At 46.2% G+C, this 20,396-nt stretch overlaps 1 protein-coding gene across 4 annotated transcripts in view; it reads left to right on the forward strand.

The window, feature by feature from the left end:
• The first annotated feature begins 645 nt into the window (after positions 1–645).
• The window catches only part of Lrguk (leucine rich repeats and guanylate kinase domain containing), a 111,212-nt gene continuing 91,461 nt past the window's right edge, over positions 646–20,396 (forward strand). For 2 of the 4 annotated variants that reach the window (XM_075953987.1, XM_075953986.1), the window contains exons 1-4: positions 646–961; positions 10,783–10,890; positions 13,475–13,556; positions 18,101–18,201. In XM_075953987.1, the coding sequence (XP_075810102.1) occupies positions 674–961; positions 10,783–10,890; positions 13,475–13,556; positions 18,101–18,201 (579 nt within the window). In that variant the 5' untranslated portion in view covers positions 646–673. The remainder of the gene's footprint in view (positions 962–10,782; positions 10,891–13,474; positions 13,557–18,100; positions 18,202–20,396) is intronic. The other 2 variants (XM_075953988.1, XM_075953985.1) reach the window with 1 other exon arrangement.

Here is a 20,396-nt window from a genome sequence, read left to right on the forward strand (position 1 = left end):
CAGAGAGGAACGAGCCTCAGTTGAGGAAATGCCTTCAGAAGATCCAGCTATAAGGCTTTTCTTTTCTCAATTTGTGACCAATAGGGAAGGGCCCAGCCCATGGTGGGTGGTGCTGTCCCTGGGCTGGTGGCCATGGGTTCTATAAAAAAGCAGACTGAGCAAATCATGGGGAACAAATCAGTAAGCAACACCCCTCCATAGCTCATGCCTCTAGAATCCTATGGTTTGATTTACTAACCTGACTTCCTTCAGTGATGACCAACAATAGGGAAGTGTAAGCCAAATAAACCCTTTGTCCCCCACAACTTGCCTTTTGGTTATGGTGCTTTGTCGTAGCAATAGAAACACTAACTGAGTCTCTTTCAAAGTTCGATGGTATGCATGAAGCAAGACTGGAGATGCTTGTATAAATGTCATCAAAGGCAGACAGTAGGAGACAAAGAAAAGGGGTGAAAAGGAGGACAAAAAACACAATCAAAAGGAACAAAACTAGCGACTGAATGTAGGGAAGAGAGGAAAATAAAAGAAGAAGCAGGAAAAGTACTGCAAAAGTGACTGCCCGCATAGATGCCAACAGCCTGAGTGAGCCCGGAGGGTGGGACTACAATCCCCAGAAGTCTTTGCGGCGCCGCTGGTCAGGACGTCAATCTCCTAGGTAACGCATATAAACAATATGGCTGCCTACGAGACCGGTCCCTCGAGAGGGAAAGGGCCCTCTTTCCAGCAGGGCTTGGGCGCCCCTCGCGCTGTAATCCAGGCAATACTATCGCTCGCAGCAAAACGTCGTCGGACACAATGGCCTCCTTTTCCCATGGGACAGAGAGCAAGAGGGACTTTCAAAAGCGCCTCTTCTCACCTCCTCCAACAGCTCATCCGCCGCTCTCAGGAAACGGAGACGGAAGCGCAGGGCGAAGAGGAATCCTCGGAAGAGTCAGAGGAGTCCGAAATGCTGAATTTGGAGGTGTGCCTTCTCCCACTCCCATCTGCATCCTCACCCCAGCCCCGGGCTTCCTCCAGCTGCCAAACCTGGCTGCCTCAGCTGCAGCTCGCTTCTGCACTTCTGCACCCCACTCATTCTGGCCAGGCGCCCCTTTCCCAGATGGCGAGGACTTTTCTTTGCTGCTCATTTCTGTTCTGTTTCTGGTGTTCTTCACCTCCTCTCTGGGGTCGGAGCGGGGTGGGGGCACAGGGGTTTGAGAGGACAGAAACCCTCTAAATATCTGCTTTCTTTTCGTGGTTTTTTATGTGTCAGATTACCCACTGCCATTATGAAAAATTATCTGTGTTATTTGTATGGAGGTTATGGGGTTAATGCTTTCAAAATTACCCCTTGCTAAAGTTGCTACCTTAGCATCAAGAGGTTTTTTATATCCCCAGTGTGTCTCTCCAAACTGAAGTCCTTCTGTACTCTTCCCAGTTGTGGGCTCCATCTTCCTCCTTCCTCCAGGGTGAAAAATTGCCTTTTTGAAATAATCCATATCCCCCGACAAAGTCCAAATAACTTAAAAGTTTTACATATTGCATCTCCTAGGGTATAAGCCTACTAAAGCACTCGCCACACTTCCTGGTCAAGAAGGGGAACCATAGCATGATCAGAGAGACAGCTTACCCTCACTCGTGAGAATATTTGGGTTGTGGGAGTGCTCTCAACATTCCCAACTCTTAGCTGGTTTTCTACATACTTTTTCCCCCTACTCACCCAATCCCATTTTCAACACTTGACTGTATTCCCACACACTTGGCTGCCTTTTCTTACCCTCGTCTCCTTTTTCACTGCGTTCCACTTCTTCCTTCTATTGGCTTCTAATAATTGCTCTTTTTTCAAAATCATAAATTGATTTGTTCCTCTCCCCCACACAGACTTTTCTCTTTGTTTTAGCTACTCAGAATCAATATTTTTCTTAATTTCAATTCTTACCTTTCTATTGGACCCCTTCTTTTCCTTTGGCGTAGAAATCAATCGCTTCAGCTTCTTGACCTCTGTGTCATCTCCTAGTCACCTTTCTCCCTGATGTCAAACATTTTTCTTCTCAGTATTCCTTGAATAAGCTCCTTTCCTGGTTTGTCTTATTTTCTTATTCTTCCTCCACTAACCTTCTGTTACTCTGATTCTGCTCTTCTTTGGGCTCTTGTCTGTAATGCCTTTTTGTTCACTTTGAATATTGGATTGATTTTCCCCCACCCTCATCCCTCATTTTGTCTCTTTTTACACTTCTCTCTTTGTGGTCTAGTTCCATCCTGATTTTGCTTGATGTTGGCCTTAGAAGGGTACCAGAAATGGTGTGCCTACCTACACTCCCAGCACTGGAGGTAGAGATAGGAAGGTAGTCCTGAGTTAGAGGTCATTGTGGTCTACACCATGCCTTAAATATAATAATAAAAGAATGAAAACAAACTTAAACAAACAAAAGGCCATTATTTATTTTATTCTTCCTTTGTTGGTTAATTTTGCTGCCTTCAGCTTGTGACTACCACAAATGCAGCGGTGTTTTTGCTCCTTTGAAATGTTTGTATGGTTTCCACCACCTTCTACCCCAGAGGAATTCACAAATGAACCACCAGCATACTTTATGATTCTAATTAGCAAAAGCTCCTTGGCTCTGGGTTCATTAGTGCCATCGTTAATCTGTCTTCAGCACGTCATTAACAAGCCATAGAAGGGGCCATTCAACTGGTTCGTCCTTGCTGGTTCGGTGAATACACTGAGAAAGAAAAGTTTATTATGTATTCTAGTTACATTCTAGGTATTGATACTGACTTTGGCTTTTCATGGTATGGCTTAGGCTTTAAAATGTGGAATGAAAAGTTATAAACTGAACTGAAGAGTTATAAAGAAGTGTGCATTCGTGTTGAGTGGTTTATTTCCCACATCTTATGGGTAATAATGTGGTAGTCATAACCAACAATGCAGCTAGCTTCAAACTCCAGGAGCCCTAATGAATTTAAGAGAAGCAGTTGAGACCAGCTGCTTGGAGCAAGCACCCACTGTCTTTGGGATGAAAGGCTTTATGGTTGAGACCTGTGTTAACCTTTTGTTAGTAGCAAGATTTTGAATAAGTTACTTAGCTTATCTAGACCTCAAATACAGGTTTGCTAGTCATTGCTGTCTCCTAAGAGGACTAAATGATATCCTATATGTAAGTAAAGTGCTTAGCATAAGGCCCATGAGAAAGCTTTGCCGGTAAAGATACTTGCTGCCAAGCCTGATGACTTGTGTTCAATCGATTCCTTGACCCTGTGGGTGGAAGAAGAGACATGGCTCCTCAAATTGTCCTGTGATATCCAGACATGTGCAAACCACATTCCTGATACTATAATAGTAACTCCCATGTTTTAACTGCTCCCTATCGCAGGTATCGCAGTGCGGATGTGTGGGTTCATGCGGGTCGGTGAAATGAAGACTCCGTGACACTTTTAAGAATGAGCTTAGCCTTTGCAGCCGCAGGGACTTGCAGCCTCAGGGACCTCCAATCTCCGTGGACTGAAGCCCTTTCCCTTAGATCTGTGTTTACACTTTAGCCAGTAGATTTTCATATGCTCAAAAACAATCTGAATGCAGCTTCCAAAAATACGCTGCCAAGTGCAAATACCTGATTCATGAGGTATACCACGATTTTCTGGGTTTTCCTTAACCAAGTTTTGCATCGGCTTGGTATCCATGGGAAACTCTCAGACAAGATTTGCATAGGGCATTTTTGATCTTAGCCATTGTGACTGGTGTAAGATGGTATCACAGAGTCGTTTTGATTTGCACACCCTGATGGCTAAGGATGTTGAACATTTCCTTAAGTATCTTTTGGCCATTTGAGATTCTTCTGTTGAGAATTCTCTGTTTAGACCTGTACCCCATTTTTTAAATTGGATTATTTAGAATTTTGATTTCTAATTTCTTGAGTTCTTTATACATTTTGGAGCGCAGTCCTCTGTCTGATGTGGGGTTGGTGAAGATCTTTTCCCATTCAGTAGGCTGCCTTATTGTCTTATTGACTGTGTCCTTTGCTTTACAGAAGCTTCTCAGTTTCAGGAGGTCCCATTTATTGTTGCTCTCAGTGTCTGTCTTACTGGTGTTATATTTAGGAAGTAGTCTCCTGTGCCCATGCATTCAACGCTACTTTCCACTTTCTCTTCTATCAGGTTCATTGTGGCTGGATTTATTTATATTGAGGTCTTTAATCCATTTGGACTTGAGTTTTGTGCATGGGGATAGATATGGGTCTATTTGCATTCTTTAGCATGTTGATATCTAGTTATGCCAGCACCATTTGTTGAAGATGCTTTCTTTTTACATTGTATAATTTTAGCCTTCTTTGTCAAAAGTCAGGTGTTCATGGTATATGGATTAATATCCAGGTCTTCGATTTGATTCCATTGGTCAGCCATTCTGTTTATATGCCAATACAAAGCTGTTTTAATTACTGTAGCTCTATAATAGAGCTTGATGTCAGGGATGGTGATGCTTCTGAAAGTTCCTTTATTGTGCAGGATTGTTTTGGCTATCCTGGGTTTTTTGTTTTTCCACATGAAGTTGATTATTGTTCTTTTAAGGTCTGTGAAGAATTGTGTTGGGGATTGCATTGAATTTATAGATTAATTTTGTTAGGATTACAACATCAACGATAGCTTATGCTGGAGAGGATGTGGAGTAATGTGAGCACTCCTCCATTGCTGGTGGGAATGCAAACTTGTACCACCACTCTGGAAATCAGTATTGTGGTTTCACAGAAAATTGGGAATCCACCTACCTCAGGACCCAGCAATATCACTCTTGGGCATATACCCAAAGGATACTCAATCATACTACAAGGACATTTGTTCACCTATGTTCATAGCAGCATTATTTGTAATAGCCAGAACCTGGAAACAACCCTAGATGCCCCTCAACCGAAGAATGGATAAAGAAAATGTGGTACATTTACATAATGGAGTACTTACTACTCAGTGGTAAAAAAAAACCCAATGACATCTTGAAATTTACATGCAAATGGAGGAACTAGAAAAAAGCCATTCTGAGTAGGTAACCCAGATCCAGAACGGTGAACATGGCATGCAGTCACTCATAAGTGGATGCTAGCTGTAGAGCAAAGGATAAGGAGCCTATAGTCCATGACCCTGGAGTAGCTAAGCAACAAGGTGAACCCTAATAAAAATGTATATAGATCCCCCTGGGAAGGGGAAATAGACAAGATCTCCTGACAAAATTGGAATCATGGGGGTGGGGAGGGGAGGGTAGAAGGGGAGGAGAAGGGAGTGGGAGAACTTGAGGGAAAGGGATAGTCAAGATGGGGTAAGAACAGGGACGGAGAGCAAGGAAGAGATACTTTGATTGAGGGAACCATTATGGAGCTAGCAAGAAACCTGGCTCTAGAGAAACTCACAGGAATCCACAAGGATGACTGCAGCTAAGGCCCTAAACTATAGTGGAGAGGGTGCCTGAACTGGCCTTGCCCTGTACTTAGATCTTTTTTTTTAAATTTATTTATTTATTAAAGATTTCTATCTCTTCCCCGCCACCGCCTCCCATTTCCCTCCCCCTCCCCCAATCAAGTCCCCCTCCCTCCTCAGCCCAAAGAGCAATCAGGGTTCCCTGCCCTGTGGAAAGTTCAAGGAACCCCCACCTCCATCCAGTTCTAGTAAGGTGAGCATCCAAACTGCCTAGGCTCCCACAAAGCCAGTACGTGCAGTAGGATCAGAAACCCATTGCCATTGTTCTTGAGTTCTCAGTAGTCCTCATTGTCCGCTATGTTCAGGGAGTCCGGTTTTATCCCAGGCTTTTTCAGACCCAGGCCAGCTGGCCTTGGTGGGTTCCCAATAGAACATCCTCATTGTCTCAGTGTGTGGGCGCACCCCTCGCAGTCCTGAGTTCCTTGCTCATGCTCTCTCTCCTTCTGCTCCTGATTTGGTCCTTGAGATTTCTGTCCGGTGCTCCAAGATCTTAAATGTCACCATAAACCTTCATCCAGCAACTGATGGAAACAGAGGCAGAGATCCACAGCAGAGCACTGGGCTGAGCTTTCAAAGTCCAGCCGAAGAGTGGGAGGAGTGAGAATATGAGCAAAGAGGTCAAGACCATGATGGGGACACCCACTGAAACAGCTTACCTGAACTAATAGGAGCTCACTAACTCTGGCTGGACAGGGAAGGAACCAGCATAGGACCAAACTAGACCCTCTGAATGTGGGTGACAGTTGTATGGCTGGGGCAGACTGAGGGGCCACTGGTAGTGGCACAGGATTTACCCCTACTGCTTGTACTGGCTTTTTTGGGAACCCATTCTCTTTGGATGGATACCTTGCTCAGCCTAGATATAGTAGTACAAAAGGCCTAGGTCCTTCCTCAAAGCAATGTGCCTAATCCTCTCTAAGGACCACTCCTTAGTGGGGGTGGGGTGGGGCTGGGGGGGTGGAAGGTGGAGGGAATGGGAGGAGAAGAGGGAGTGGGAATTGAGATTTATATGTAAAATGAAAAAAGATAGTTTGTTTTCTTTTTTTAAAAAAAATTTAAAACAATCTCAAAAAGGAAAGAAAAAAAAGATTCACATAGGGCAACAAAAGGTATCTGTAACACAAAGGATTGATTAGGGCTGGGTGTGACTCGTAGCTCGCCACTTATGGCCCAGCGAGGGTTTATAGCTGGCGGGGGGTTGCTTGCTATTCCTCTGACGCCAGGCCAACAGGATATTCTGACACAGCTACCTAGAGCTCATTAAGTGATTTTCGCCTTATTGAACAAACATTTATGGAGTGATTGCTTAATAGAAAGCACACTTTGACTGTGTCTTGGCCCAAAATTTGACACACCCTTTGCCAGTAACTCGAGGCGTGCGATAACGCCTGTTCATCGGGATAGTTAGATACTTCAAATTTAGTAAGAGACTACTTTAAAGTCTCCAATATAATATCTGGTAGCTAGAGTAGACTCTCAGAAGTTACAGATGTAATAAATGATAGCAGCTATTAAGGTAGAAGATGAAAATCTGATTGAAGACATATGGTCCCTGCTCTCAGCGTGACATAAGAGTAAGACACAGCAATTAGCACCTAAAGTGTCACATCCAGAGATCGGTACAGCTGCACTCAGGGGTTACAGGCAAGAGCAGAAAAAGTACCTAAGGTAGGGTAGGCTGTAGAGGGCTGCGTGCCCTGCCTGGGCACACACTTGATAAGCGGTTCCTGGTGACTACGTACATCTAGACGAGAGGATAGTAGGGTTCTAGCAATATCTATAGGGGAGCAGGAAGAGCCTGGACTAAGGCAGTTCCTGGGATTACAAAGTAGGCTATAGAGGGGCTTACTGTGTGGAGCCTTGCCTTAGGGATCTGAGAAAATGCTGGCACTTGTGTCCACCCTGATGTCCACAGCTATGGTGACAAACAGGTCTCCCTGCTGGGATAAGTACGGAAGTGGAGTGGGGTGAGGTCAGATGACCTGTGGCGCTCCAGGTGGGAAGTTCGGAAGGAAGGCAGCATTCCCTCCACCCCACTACCTCCTAGGTTTTCCATAGGCCAGCAGTACTTTCTGTATAGGCATGAATGCTTTCCCCACTTGTGAGCAGCGAGACAACTATGGGCCATTGGCACATAGGACATTTATTGAAACATTTAATGTGTTCCAGGCACTGTGCCAAGAGCTTTCTGTATATTACTTTTTCTTTCTCTTTAAAACATTAAAAGAAGGGATAGGAGAGAAATGATGACCTTCCCAATCTTCTAGCTTTCATAGCTGGACCTATGAAATAAAGTGACAATGGACAGGTTAACAGACTAGGACATGGCCATATTGGTTTTAATATTACATCCATCGGAGATATCATAGGAAAAGATTTTTTAAAAAAATTTATTACACAGGCTGGGTGGTAGTGGTGCATGCCTTTAATCCCAGAACTCTTAGAGTTTGAGGCTTAGCCTGGTCTACAGAGTGAGTTCCAGTATAGTCAGAGCTATACAGAGAAGCCCTGTCTGGAAAAAAAAGCAAACCAACCCCAAAAAACTCGTTATTACAGGTTTTTTTTTTTTTTTGGTGGTCTCCATGGTGAAGGGTGAAGACTATATGTATCTGTGGTTGTATAAGGACAGGTGTTTATAGATTGTTGATAGGGGTTTTGCTGAGTTAGTACATTGCTGGTTGTAGATTCTCCTCCAATAGCCACAACTTCACTAGCACTGAGTACTTAGTTAGATTTCCAGTACCAAATAAGGAAGGGTTGGGGCTACTGAGATGGCTCAGTGGTTAAGAGCGCTGACTGCTCTTCCAGAGGACCCAGGTTTGATTTCTAACACCCACATTGTGGCTCATAACCCCATCTGTAACTCTAGCTCTGTTGTAATGCAAGCGGCCGGGCTACGTTCCCGGCACCCAACCGCCAGCACGGCTAGCTTTATCCGAAATAATTACACGGAAACTGTATTCTTGTAAACACTGCCTGGCCCATTAGTTCCAGCCTCTTATTGGCTAGCTCTTACATATCGATCTAACCCATTTCTAATAATCTGTGTAGCCCACGAGGTGGCTTACCAGGGAAGATCTTAACCTGCGTCTGTCTGGAGAGGGAGAATCATGGCGAATGCCTGACTCAGCTTCTTTCTCCCAGCATTCTGTTCTGTTTACTCCACCCACCTAAGGGTTGCCTATCAAATGGGCCTAGGCAGTTTCTTTATTAATCAACCAATGAAAACAACAGATTAGAAAGAAATCACTCCCACATCATAGCTCCAGGGAATCTAAAGCCCTTTTCTGACTTGCATGGGCACTAGGTATGTATATGGTACACAGACATATACATGCAGATAAAACATCCATGCATATAAAAATAAACAAATAGAAGACAGGTAAACAGATGCTAGATAGATAGATTGATAGATAGATAGATAGATAGATAGATAGATAGATAGATAGATAGATAGATATGTAGATAGATAAATAGACAGACAGACAGACAGACAAATGTTTACAGGGTCTGGACTCATCAGTTAGAGCACTTGCAGAAGACCCTGGTTTGGTTCCCAGCACCCAACTGGTAGCTCACAACCATCCATAACTTGAGTTACATGGCTTCCAACACCCTCTTCTGTCCTCCTTGGGCACCGGATGCGTGTGGTGCACATACATATATACAGGCAAAACACTCATACACATAAGATAAATAAATGTCAAAAAATTGATTACAATGATTTATCCATGTGTGTGTCACACATGTGGAGGTCAGAGGGCAGCTTGTAGGAACTGACTCTCTTCTTCTACCACGTGGCTCTTGATGACGAAACCCAGGTCCTCTGGACTGGAGGCGAGTGCCTCCACCTATGGAGTCACCAGCTGACCTGGGAAATTTTTTATGTGGGATTTGAGCGCTTCCACACCATGTTAACAGGGGAAGAAGGGTAGAGGGAATGTAGGTCACTAAAGGGGGTGGGGGTCGGGGGGGGCAGATGCTTTTGTGGCAAGATTCACAGGCTCTTAGAATAGATGGGAGCCATGAGGGGCTGTGACAAAGCTCGCCTCACGGTGGTGTCAGCCTCTCTCTGCTCCTGTGCTAGGGGTCAATCTCCTCCAGTTGATGAAACTCCCGGGGAGGGGATTTCTAACAATAAGTTCCTTTTGAAGGATCTGCCTCTGTAGATAAAAGCAGTTCGGAGAAAGCCTCCCCTTGCGTTTACTGGTTTTTTTCAAGTGCCTTCAACTCAAAACAATCAATATCCCCAAAAGCAGCCTACTTTGGAGGAACGGTGTGTCTAGAACGTCTTTAAAGAAAAACATACTTTCTGTTTATAGGTAGAGAAGTGAGGCTCAGAGAAAGCTTTACCTCCCCCAAGTCACGTGGCAGAGGTGAGGTTCAAACCGAGTCCAGCTGATTCCAAAGGACAATGTACTGTCTCCATGTAGGCAATAGTCCCTGTGGAGAAAAACTCTTAGAGCAACACGAGTCTATCTACTTAGGTCCTCAGGACCAACAACCCAAATAGCATTCTTGGCTCCTGGGTTGGTAAAGAACTAAAGAGTGTATGTTTTCCCATCACCATTAACACACTCATCGTGGTTAAGTACCGTAGAGTGGCTGCCATGACGACTGTTTTCTGCCATCGTGCTGATGCCGGTGTCCTTGCTGGCCCTTATAGAGTTCAAGGCAGTGGACACGCAGCACAGACTAGCGTGTCGTCTCTTCTGTCTGCCACCACAGGGGAACTGCCATGCCCATCCGTCGGCTATAGACCAAAGGGCGAGCCTCCTCCTGGAAGTGACAGGCACCCACGACATCATCTTGTAAATTGGATGGATCTGACAAAAACAGCTTCTGGAAAATGAGCTGAGGACTTGGTTTGTTCAGCAAGAATACCAGATTTTGAGACATTAGTGCCTTCATTTGATGCATCCTTTGAGGTGTGGGCAGGTAGCCCAGTACAGAATTGCCTTGGGGGCAGACAGATTGGGTTTTTATTCCAGCTCTGTCACATGCTGTTATGTCATTTTGAGCAACGTAACCTCTTAGTTACTTCCTCTGTAAAATGGAGATGAGAATTGCCTACTCCGGGGCTGTCAGGAGCTCTTCCACAGGACCACGAAATCTGACGTTCCTCTGGCCACAGTGTTGTCTCAGCATCAAGCACCCCATGGAAGTGACCAGCCAATAAGTCAGTGGCAGCAAGACATGACTTTGATGTGGGCATTTACTTAGCCATGTGGAGTATGGAATGTCTTCCAGGCAGTCAGATTTTCCCTGGGAGCGGGGTAGGACAAAGCAGATGGTTGCCTTTCTAATACACATTCTTTGTCCACCATTTGCTTTCTGCAGGCGGAGTTTGATGGGATCCTGAGAGAGGAGGCTGTGGCCGAAGCACTCAGTGAGTTGGGGTGGTCGGGCCCTGGGACGGAGCAGGTGTACCTCAACCTGAATTTATCAGTGAGTATGACAGGGTCATTGCAGGGCGGCAACACAGACAGATGACATTCGCCTTCTTTGGTACTCACAGCTTTTGTCGTGGCGGCAAACCTCAGGGCCTTGTGTTCGATGGAGATGCATGGCTAAGTGTTAGGCTTCAGGGAACCACGGCCGTCCCAGGATCAGCTCCCCAAATTCCTTTGTTTCCATTTTCTCCGCACTCGCTTTCATCCTAAGTAGTCTATATTATAGTAATCAATGCTTTCTTCAGGAGGTTGAGTTTGGATTTGTAAAACCAATCAAAAACCCTGTAAGAATTTTCCCTCTGATCGGCCAAAGCAGAGCTAAATTTCGTGTCTGAATCCCCGGAACTGAGTATTCTGATAATCGATGTTCCTCTCATATCGAGAAATGAGTAGCTCTGAGCTGTCCTTTATTTTCATAGATGCCTGCCGTCAAAGCCAAAGAATCCATTGTTATTCTCCAGTCTTCAAGATTTCAGTCCTAGTCCCTGAGCAGCACAGGATCGGGCTCAGCTTTGACAGTGTGGGGGTGCAAGAGCCGGCCACCCACAGTTCAGCCTCTCTGCTGTTCATAGTCCTAGAAAAATAATTGAACTCTTTTGGCCTCCATTAAAAAAAAAAAAGACATCGAGGGGCTGGGGAGCTGGCTCAGCGGCTACAGTGCTTGCTGTGTAACGCGAAGGCTGGGGTTCGGATCCCAGGCGTGCTGGCACAGCAGCCTTGTCTAGATGGACGGGTGAGCGCCAGGTTCACTGAGAGAGGCAGCTTCAGTATAGCAGGTGAGGGGCAACTAGGCTCATGTACACACACGCATGTGCACCGGTTGCACACATGTGTTCCCACACCTGTACAGATATACCCTCTACAGGTACTTTTATTTTAAAAGCACATGGAAAATTTGCTACAGCTTCCTGATTTCACTCACTCCCGACTGGGCTAATGCATTGCCAAAGTGTTCTGCCGTGGATTTGAACTATCCAGTGACTACTGAGGTGTTGTCCTCTGTGCTGGCTTCGTAGCATGTCCTTCGGGGTCAGCGTACCAAGCTCAGCTTTTCCCTCCCTGGCAGTGGCTAGCCTTCTGTCGAGGGCTCAGGCACTCAGCTGTGGCGGGAGCACCCTGTACACACAGCACTGTGTAAGACATTGAGAGACTGTGATTCTAGCAGCCAGTTCTGCTGCGTCAAGGCCCATTGTAACCAATAGTCTACTTATGTATGTAGCGCCAGGCCTGAAATTGATCTGCCAAAAAAAGCAATCCTTTAAATCTTATTTCAGCCAGAGGGATGGAGCTTAACTTATTTTGCCCCTGACCTCCGTACTGTTGAGATATTACGTGCTGAATTACTTGGCCTCTATAAACTGTTTCACTGAGTACACTCACTGGTTCAGTGATTTCCCCCTCCTCATATCTTACTTAGGCTACACACAATATTATTATTATATAATTATATATTATGTGTAATATATAATATGCATCACACAATAGTATTATATATTAATATTGTTATATAATTATGTATAATATATAATATCATTGTATATAATAATTATATAATGATTATTATTGTTTATTTGACTTCCTCTAATTACTTGTATACACATCTCCTCCCCTTCCCAAGTCCTAAATTCTTAAAGGCACACTAGAACTCCGCCCCTCCCTGTCTCCAGACTAGGCACAATGATGCACACAGTAGGCACTCAGTACTGACCTGTCTCTTGCAGCAGCCTCCCTTAAACAGCCATCACTCCCCGAAGTGAGAACTTGCCGTCAAAAGGCTTTTTTTTTTATTAATCGCCTTTGGCTTTGTTGTCTGCCTGCGACAGAATGACATATGCCGCCAGCAGAAGTCGGCATCCCGTGGGCTAGATTCTCTCCCAGCTCCACCAGAACTTCCCATGACTACCTTGCTGGCATGAACTTTGGACAGAGCCTCAGCGGAGCTGGAGACTGCGACTCCCAAGCTGCTTTGCGGCTACAGGCTTGGCCACACCCCTCTCTGTGTTTGCCCTGTCTGCTCTGCTGCTATTGGATCTGCTGGGATCGCTGTGTGGTTAACAGTCTCCTGGTGACCTGTGGCATATTCCTAAAACGTCACTTACACTGGCTTCTCTTTGGCGAGATGAAAACGTGGTCTCTACTGCTGTACTTTATTTCATTTCAGACTGTTCTAAAGGCTCCCGTGAACACCGCTGTCCTTTACCTTTTCATGTGGTGTGTCCTTGCTGCTAACACTAATTTCTTAGGCTAATAATTTCTTTCTTCTTCTATTGGAGACAGGGTTTGACTGTGCAGTCCTGGCCAGTCTCAGACTCACAGAGATTCACTTGCCTCTACCTTGATTAAAAGCATGTGCTACCACGCCCAACTGACTAGAATTTCTTCAGAAGGAATACATTTTTTTTTTTGGTGGGGTTTTGAGATCTCATTAGTAGCAGGCCTTAGAGTTTATTCTCTCGCTTCTATCCTTCGGAAGAAACTCTGGCTTTCTTTCCGTCGGCGTTGTTTCTAGCTGTTGCGTGAAGGCTCCCATGAACGCGGTAAATGCCATATTAAAGCCTTCCCCCTTTCCTTCCTCTCAGCACTGCGATTTAATCGACATCAGCATTCTGTGTAACTATGTTCACCTACAGAAGTTGAATCTTTCAGCGAACAAAATCGAAGGTACGTGATTGTCAGTCAAGAGGATTGATCACTGAAGTAGTGCGAAAATTTACCATCTACAGAATTTAATGTGGTTTTATAATACTGAGCTTGATAAAAGTGATTTGTAGATCAATTTAAATATTGACTTATTGCTTTCTTTGGAGAAAGAGAGTGATAGAACGAGAGAGAGAGAGAGAGAGAGAGAGAGAGAGAGAGAGAGAGAGAGAGAGAGAGGACAATGATCTACAAGGGAAGAGCAGACAGGTAGGCCTTCAGTGTTTCGATAGTTGGGGTGCACCCAGGGAGCCCCACAGGAGTTGGTATCCCTTCAGTACCCGCAGAATGTTTGATGACACCCTTTTCTTCAGCTAGCTCTTTAGCTCAGATGAATTAGCTACCCCGCCCTCTTATGGACATTTTATTTGGCTTTTACACTTCTGTTCCATCCTGGCTAGCTCCCTCTATTATGGGTTAAGCCCCAGGGCTTCCTGGTGTCAGCCCTGGCCCCTCTCTCTGACCACACCATCTGACTGTGTTTGCCATTGCGCCTTCCTTCCTTCACACTTAATGAACATAGTTCTGAAATCGTCGTATTTTCTTTAAAGCCTGGTCCTTGTTTTGAATTTTCAGATCTTATTTGATTTTAACACTATATATCTTTTCCTTTAGACTTCTAGAGACACAAGCAAATACTTATTTCTGATCTCTCTCCACTGAGCGTCTTTCTGCTTGCTGCTTCCAGCTGCCTTAGAGCAGACCTCACTGCTGCTGTTAATGGTCTCTCAATTTCTTTTTCCACTTCCTCTCATCTGACTCTGATAATTAAAGTCCGGCCCCTGAGTGCAGACAAGCGTCAGATCCTACTCCAAATACCACTGTTGGAGAGACTGTGACATGCTTTTCCAAACCCATTTTAGAAAATAGCAAACACGAACAGAGAAAATTCTGGAATGAATACTGAGCAGTAATAGCTGGGGTCCTGTCTTGTTCTCTCTGATTCCCCGCCCTGTCCCTCTTCCTCCAAGTTACTTAAAGCAAGGCTCAGATGTGTGGTGACCCAACCGCCAGGAAGGCATTTAGCTGCTACTGGCAGGACTACTCTGCCCACCCCACCCCTACAAGGCTGATTGTGCTCTGCCCACCCCACCCCTACAAGGCTGATTGTGCTCTGCCCACCCCACCCCTACAAGGCTGATTGTGCTCTGCCCACCCCACCCCTACAAGGCTGATTGTGCTCTGCCCACCCCACCCCTACAAGGCTGATTGTGCTCTGCCCACCCCACCCCTACAAGGCTGATTGTGCTCTGCCCACCCCACCCCTACAAGGCTGATTGTGCTCTGCCCACCCCACCCCTACAAGGCTGATTGTGCTCTGCCCACCCCACCCCTGCAAAGTTGATTGTGTCTTCCCACCCCACCCCTACAAGGCTGATTGTGCTCTGCCCACCCCACCACTGCAAGGCTGATTGTGCTCTGCCCACCCCACCCCTACAAGGCTGATTGTGCTCTGCCCACCCCACCCCTACAAGGCTGATTGTGCTCTGCCCACCCCACCCCTACAAGGCTGATTGTGCTCTGCCCACCCCACCACTGCAAGGCTGATTGTGCTCTGCCCACCCCACCCCTACAAGGCTGTTGTGCTCTGCTCATCCCTGTCTCTGAGATTGATTTTTCACTCTTACTGAATAAGAAATTGCAGCCTCGTGGAAGGCTCTGATGATGTTCAATGTCAATAGCAAGAAGAGACCTAGCTTCATAGCCTGCCACTGAAGGCAGTCTCTATGCAGACCACACCTCCTTGATTCTTCATGACCCTCTCTAGTGTGTGTATTGGTATGGCAGTGTGTTTTTCTTTGGGGGATGTCACCTTACAGGAGTTCAGAGGTAGACCACATTTCAGTTTTCAGCAGAATAGCTTGTGTGTAGCAGGGACTGTTAGTGCATAGATGGCTGAATCCCACCCTCAGAGTTTCTGACTTGGTAGAACTGGGGTAAGGGTTGGTTTGAGGTAAACAAGGATAAGGCTGATGCGGCTGGTCCAGAACCATTAGTGAAGCCGTAAGGTGCTCCTGCCATCTGGTGGACGAAGAGGTTACTGCACCAAGGAGTGACTGCGTGGAAGTCAGCACTGTCACAGTGATTTTTAAAGCCCCAGCTATGTACAGAGTATGAGGTTTTGTTACCATCTCATTGTATCGGTCTAAATATTAGCTGATGCTTCTCCTTTAAAACAAATACCCATGCGATTGGCATTAAAGATGAACTCCAGCAGGAGTTCAGGGACTCAGTGGAGACGAATTGAGAGCCCTTTTAACAGACACGCAGCCGAGTGCAGAATGGACAGGCTCATAGGTATAGACTGCTAAGCATCTGACGTCCCATAGGTTCCATCCCATGGCAGCCTGCCTTGACTGACCCATTGATTTCTACCGGAATGGCAATATTCCAACGCACCTCCTCTTTCAGAGATGTTCACGGCTAGGCAATTGTTTAATCCACAGACCTGAAGTAGACGTTGCTGGGAATCATCTGGCTTTGGAGAGCCTTGCTCTGGCATACCAATTACTTTTCTGTTTCTGCGATAAAATTCTAAGGCCAGGGCAATCTAGAAGAAAGAGTTTATTATGGTTATGGCTCCGGAGGATTAGAGCCCATAATGGTGACGGCATAGCAGCAGGGAGCAGGCATGGTGACCGCAGCTGGAAGCTGAGAGGACAGAGCACGCATCTCGAACCTCAAACGGGAAGCAGAGGGAACTAGGAATGGTGTATGGCTTTTAAAACCTCAAAGCCTGCCCCCAGTGTACAACAAGCCATACCTCCTAAGCCCAAACACTGCCATCAGCAAGCCCAAGATGACAGTTTCTCATCCAAACCATCACCAAATGCAAGGTGGCACAGCCATCCCTGCCAGCCCGGCCCAAGACACAGCTGTGTGCCACCTCCTCCCACTCTGCATTTGTCTGCGCCACTTGGCATGGTCTCGCTTTGCCTGTGGTTGGCATGGCTGTCCTGGTTCTCTGCGTCCTCCAGAATGAGAGAGAAAAGGGGCGCTACCACCAAACCCCTTACTGAAAGGAACCACCTATAGCAAGAAGGCTGGAGAACCCCCGCCATGTGGATTCTTTCATTCCAATGCCCAGTGTGCATCTCCTGTAGAGAGAGAGAGAGAGAGAATGGCAAAGGCTGAGTCAGAATCACAGTTTGCGTGGGATTCTGTGTGGGCCTCCACTAGCACAGTGTTTTATTTAGCACCAAGTCTGGGAATAGAATGCTTAAGATAAAATGCAGAACTCAGATGCACTTTTGGACCGATCCAGAGTCAAAGCACAGTAACAAGAAAGGGGTCTAAATCACCTCAAATAATTAATGGGATTTAGGATTAAGTCCAACTAAAACAAAATTGAATTAGCAACAGAGTTCCCTAATTGTGTTATTTTCAGTCTTCTGAAAAGGCCTAATTCAGTTATTTAGGAGCTGATTACCAAGAGGAGCATCTAATGCTTTAGCTTCGCATCCTTTTCTGGAAGGCTGGTGCTGTTGGAAGCACATGGGTTTGGTAGATTGTGGGAACATGAGTGGGGGTGCAAGAGGCTTCAGCCATGGGTTACTCAGACATCTCGGAAATAGAAGAGATGGAAGAAGTGGGCAGGGCCTGGGGGAGAAGGAGAAGTTACTGCCTTATAGAGAGTTTTACACATTTTTTTAAAAAAAGGATTGTAACATGAGGGCCTGCTTGTTGGAGTTTCTGTCCTGCCCAGTTCCCGCAGCCATTTAACCCCAAAGAAAATCACACAGAGATCTCCATAATTTAGAAACTGATTGACCCATTAGCTCAGGCTTCTTATTAGCTCTTATAACTTATATTAACCCATTATTCTTATCTATGTTAGCCACATGGCTCGGTACCTTTTTCAGCAGGGTAGGTCACATCTTCCTTCTCCAGTGTCTGGGCGGGACTGCAGAAAGAGCTTCCTTCTTCCCAGAATATTCCTGTTCTCCTTGCCCTGCCTCTACTTCCTGTCTGGTTGTCTTGCCTATACTTCCTGCCTGGCTACTGACCGACCAATCAGCATTTATTTAAAGCATAATTGACAGAATACAGATTGTCCCACACCAAATGATTTTTTAAGTCAACTTATAATGTGGTGGATACTGTTACGACATTAGAACAAGGTGCGTTTTGTGGTTCGTCTACCCCTCGTCTCCCCCACCCTCCTCCTACACCCTGCTCTCCTCTGTTCTACACTTTAAAAGAGTACTTCACACATTGTTCATTTTTATTAATTTGACTCAGCTGAAATATTTGAGATGTGCTTGCAATGGGCATAATTCAAAGTTATTCTAATTTGGCCAGGTGTGGTAGCACCTTTAATCCGAGCACTTGGGAGACAGAAAGCTGGTGAATCTAAGTTCTAGACCAGCCTGGCCTACATAGTGAATTCCAGGCCAACCAGGACTGAACAATGCGATCGTGTCTGGAAAAAAAAAATGTGTGTTCTGATATAACATGCTTAATGATTTTTTTCTAGTATCTTGTTGATTCACCTTTTCTGCTCCCAGATTTGTCTTGTGTGAGCTTCATGCCGTATCTTCTGGAACTAAATGCTTCTCAGAACAAGCTGACTACCTTCTTCAATTTCAAGCCACCCAAAAATCTCAAGGTATACTTATCAATACTCTAATAATCTACGGTAAGGGCTTGCCACTTAAACAAGCAAGAGAGAACTAATAGAGAGGAGTCAGGGGGATAGCTTCCAGTGTGAGTCAGGGAGATAGCTTCCAATGTGAGTCAGGGGGATAGCTTCCAGTGTGAGTCAGGGGGATAGCTCCCAGTGTGAGTCAGGAGGATAGCTTCCAGTGTGAGTCAAGGGGATAGCTTCCAGTGTGAATCTGGGGGATAGCTTCCAGTGTGAGTCGGGGGGATGGGTTACAGTGTGAGTCAGGGGGATAGCTCCCAGTGTGAGTCAGGAGGACAGCTTACAGTGCAGGTGTCTGAACTGAAATACAGACAAGTGTGTCACCGAGATGCTCTGTCAGCATATGGTCCTTGAGAGCTCTTTGCTGAAACCCCACATTCAAGGAACCAGCTTCCTTCTGTCCTCTTGGCCATATTTATGCCATTTTCTTAGTTAAAAAGAAGATTTTAATTGATGGTTATTTCTTTGGGCTGGGGCGGTAGGTCTTCCCATGCAGTCCAGGCTGGCCTCAAACTCCTGCCCTTCCTGCTTTTGCCTCCTGACTGCAGGTCCAGACACGTGCCGCCACACGCAGCCCCTTTGCCCTTGTAGTACTGGCTCTTGTGTCTCTTTCGTTATAGCAGCGTGGTTCTAGCTGAGACAGTGGTAAAGCGTTTCCTGGGTGCAAACTTTGTCCTCTCCCTTATCCAACCTTTGCTTTTAAAGAAACTAGTACTTTTTTATATTCATTCCCTGGCTCTGCCCAGATGGTAACTGTGGCTGAGCAGTGCAGGCTCTTTCAGTGCTCCTGTCTGGAAGCTTTTGCCCCTCGTAGTATCCGCCAGCAGCAGGGCACAGGCGGGAGCAGCGGCAGGTAGTCCCCTCGGCTGCTGAGCTCCTGCAAGCCTGTGTGTCTGACCCTTGTGCAGCCTGGAAAGTCGGAGCTCCACAGGCAGTAGCTGGCTGCATCCATTACGTAAGGCCTGGATAGCGGGATTCCTTCCAGCCTTTGAGAGTGACTCGCATTAGAGTTCCAGGGCCTTCAGCCTCTGACTCTGGACCCCGAAGACTCAGCAGCACTCTAAAATTCTTTTTTTTTAAATATTAATTTATTTTTTTATTATGTATACAATGTTCTGTCTGTATCCTACAGGCCAGAAGAGGGCGCCAGACCTCATTACAGATGGTTGTGAGCCACCATGTGGTTGCTGGGAATTGAATTCAGGACCTTTGGAAGAGCAGGCAATGCTCTTAACCACTGAGCCATCTCTCCAGCCCCCGACAGTGGCCAGAATCTCCCCTCCCTGGCTCGTATAGCCTCCTTCAACCCCAGCACATCATCTCCTCTGGTTTCTCTGTCACCCTATTTCCTGCGCTTGTCATTCTCTCAAACTGCCCAGCCGCCTCCTCTTCAGCTACCAAGGAGCCACCTTTTGTAACCTGGCTCGTTAGCTGCGCAGCTGTCGCGACTGCTGTCACTTTGATGACCCAGCCGTCACTGCTGCTTCTCCTCTGCTGCTGCTTTCTCCAGTGTCACCAGCTCGCCCCACACTACCAGAGCAGGCAGAAACAAAAGCCGTCCCAGAGAAGCCTTTTGTGGGGCCTGCTGCTGGGAAAACAATGGCATGAGCATAGGTGAAGTCTCTCAGGCAGCTTGTCCTGGGAACCTGAACCTCCGCTTATATAAGCAGAGAAGGCGTGTTGGGCCAATCAGGGCCCATCTTGCACGTAAATGAAGGCTTGTGTTTTTACCGATAAGTAGCCTTTCTACTTTCCCACTGGTTAGAACAGCCTCTCAGCGAGGTCATCAGGGACGTGGGCCCCCTCGTTCACAGAAACTTTGTGCCCCAAAAAAGTCTGATGCAAAAGTGAAACAGCCCTGGAGGAGGCTGCGCCTTCAGGAACTGGAGCATCCAGTTGTGACTGTTGGGTAGTTTTTGCAAGGCTTCTATGGGATGCTCAAAATGACTGGCGCTGGCATAGGCGTAGACTGGTCCTTTAGACGGCTTGCGCCGTTCCTTTCCAGGCTCTGTCAGCTCGGGTCTTACTGACCATGTAATCCCCGTCCCACCCCTGTTACGTTTGTAACGGCCTTCACCAGTTGTCTACTCCTGCCTTCCGGTTCCTTCTAGGACTTAGTGTAGGGAAGTATCGTCTTAGTAAGTTTGGGGAGTGCAGTC

The sequence above is a fragment of the Microtus pennsylvanicus genome, chromosome 19, assembly GCF_037038515.1.
Source record: "Microtus pennsylvanicus isolate mMicPen1 chromosome 19, mMicPen1.hap1, whole genome shotgun sequence".
NCBI lineage: Eukaryota > Metazoa > Chordata > Mammalia > Rodentia > Cricetidae > Microtus > Microtus pennsylvanicus.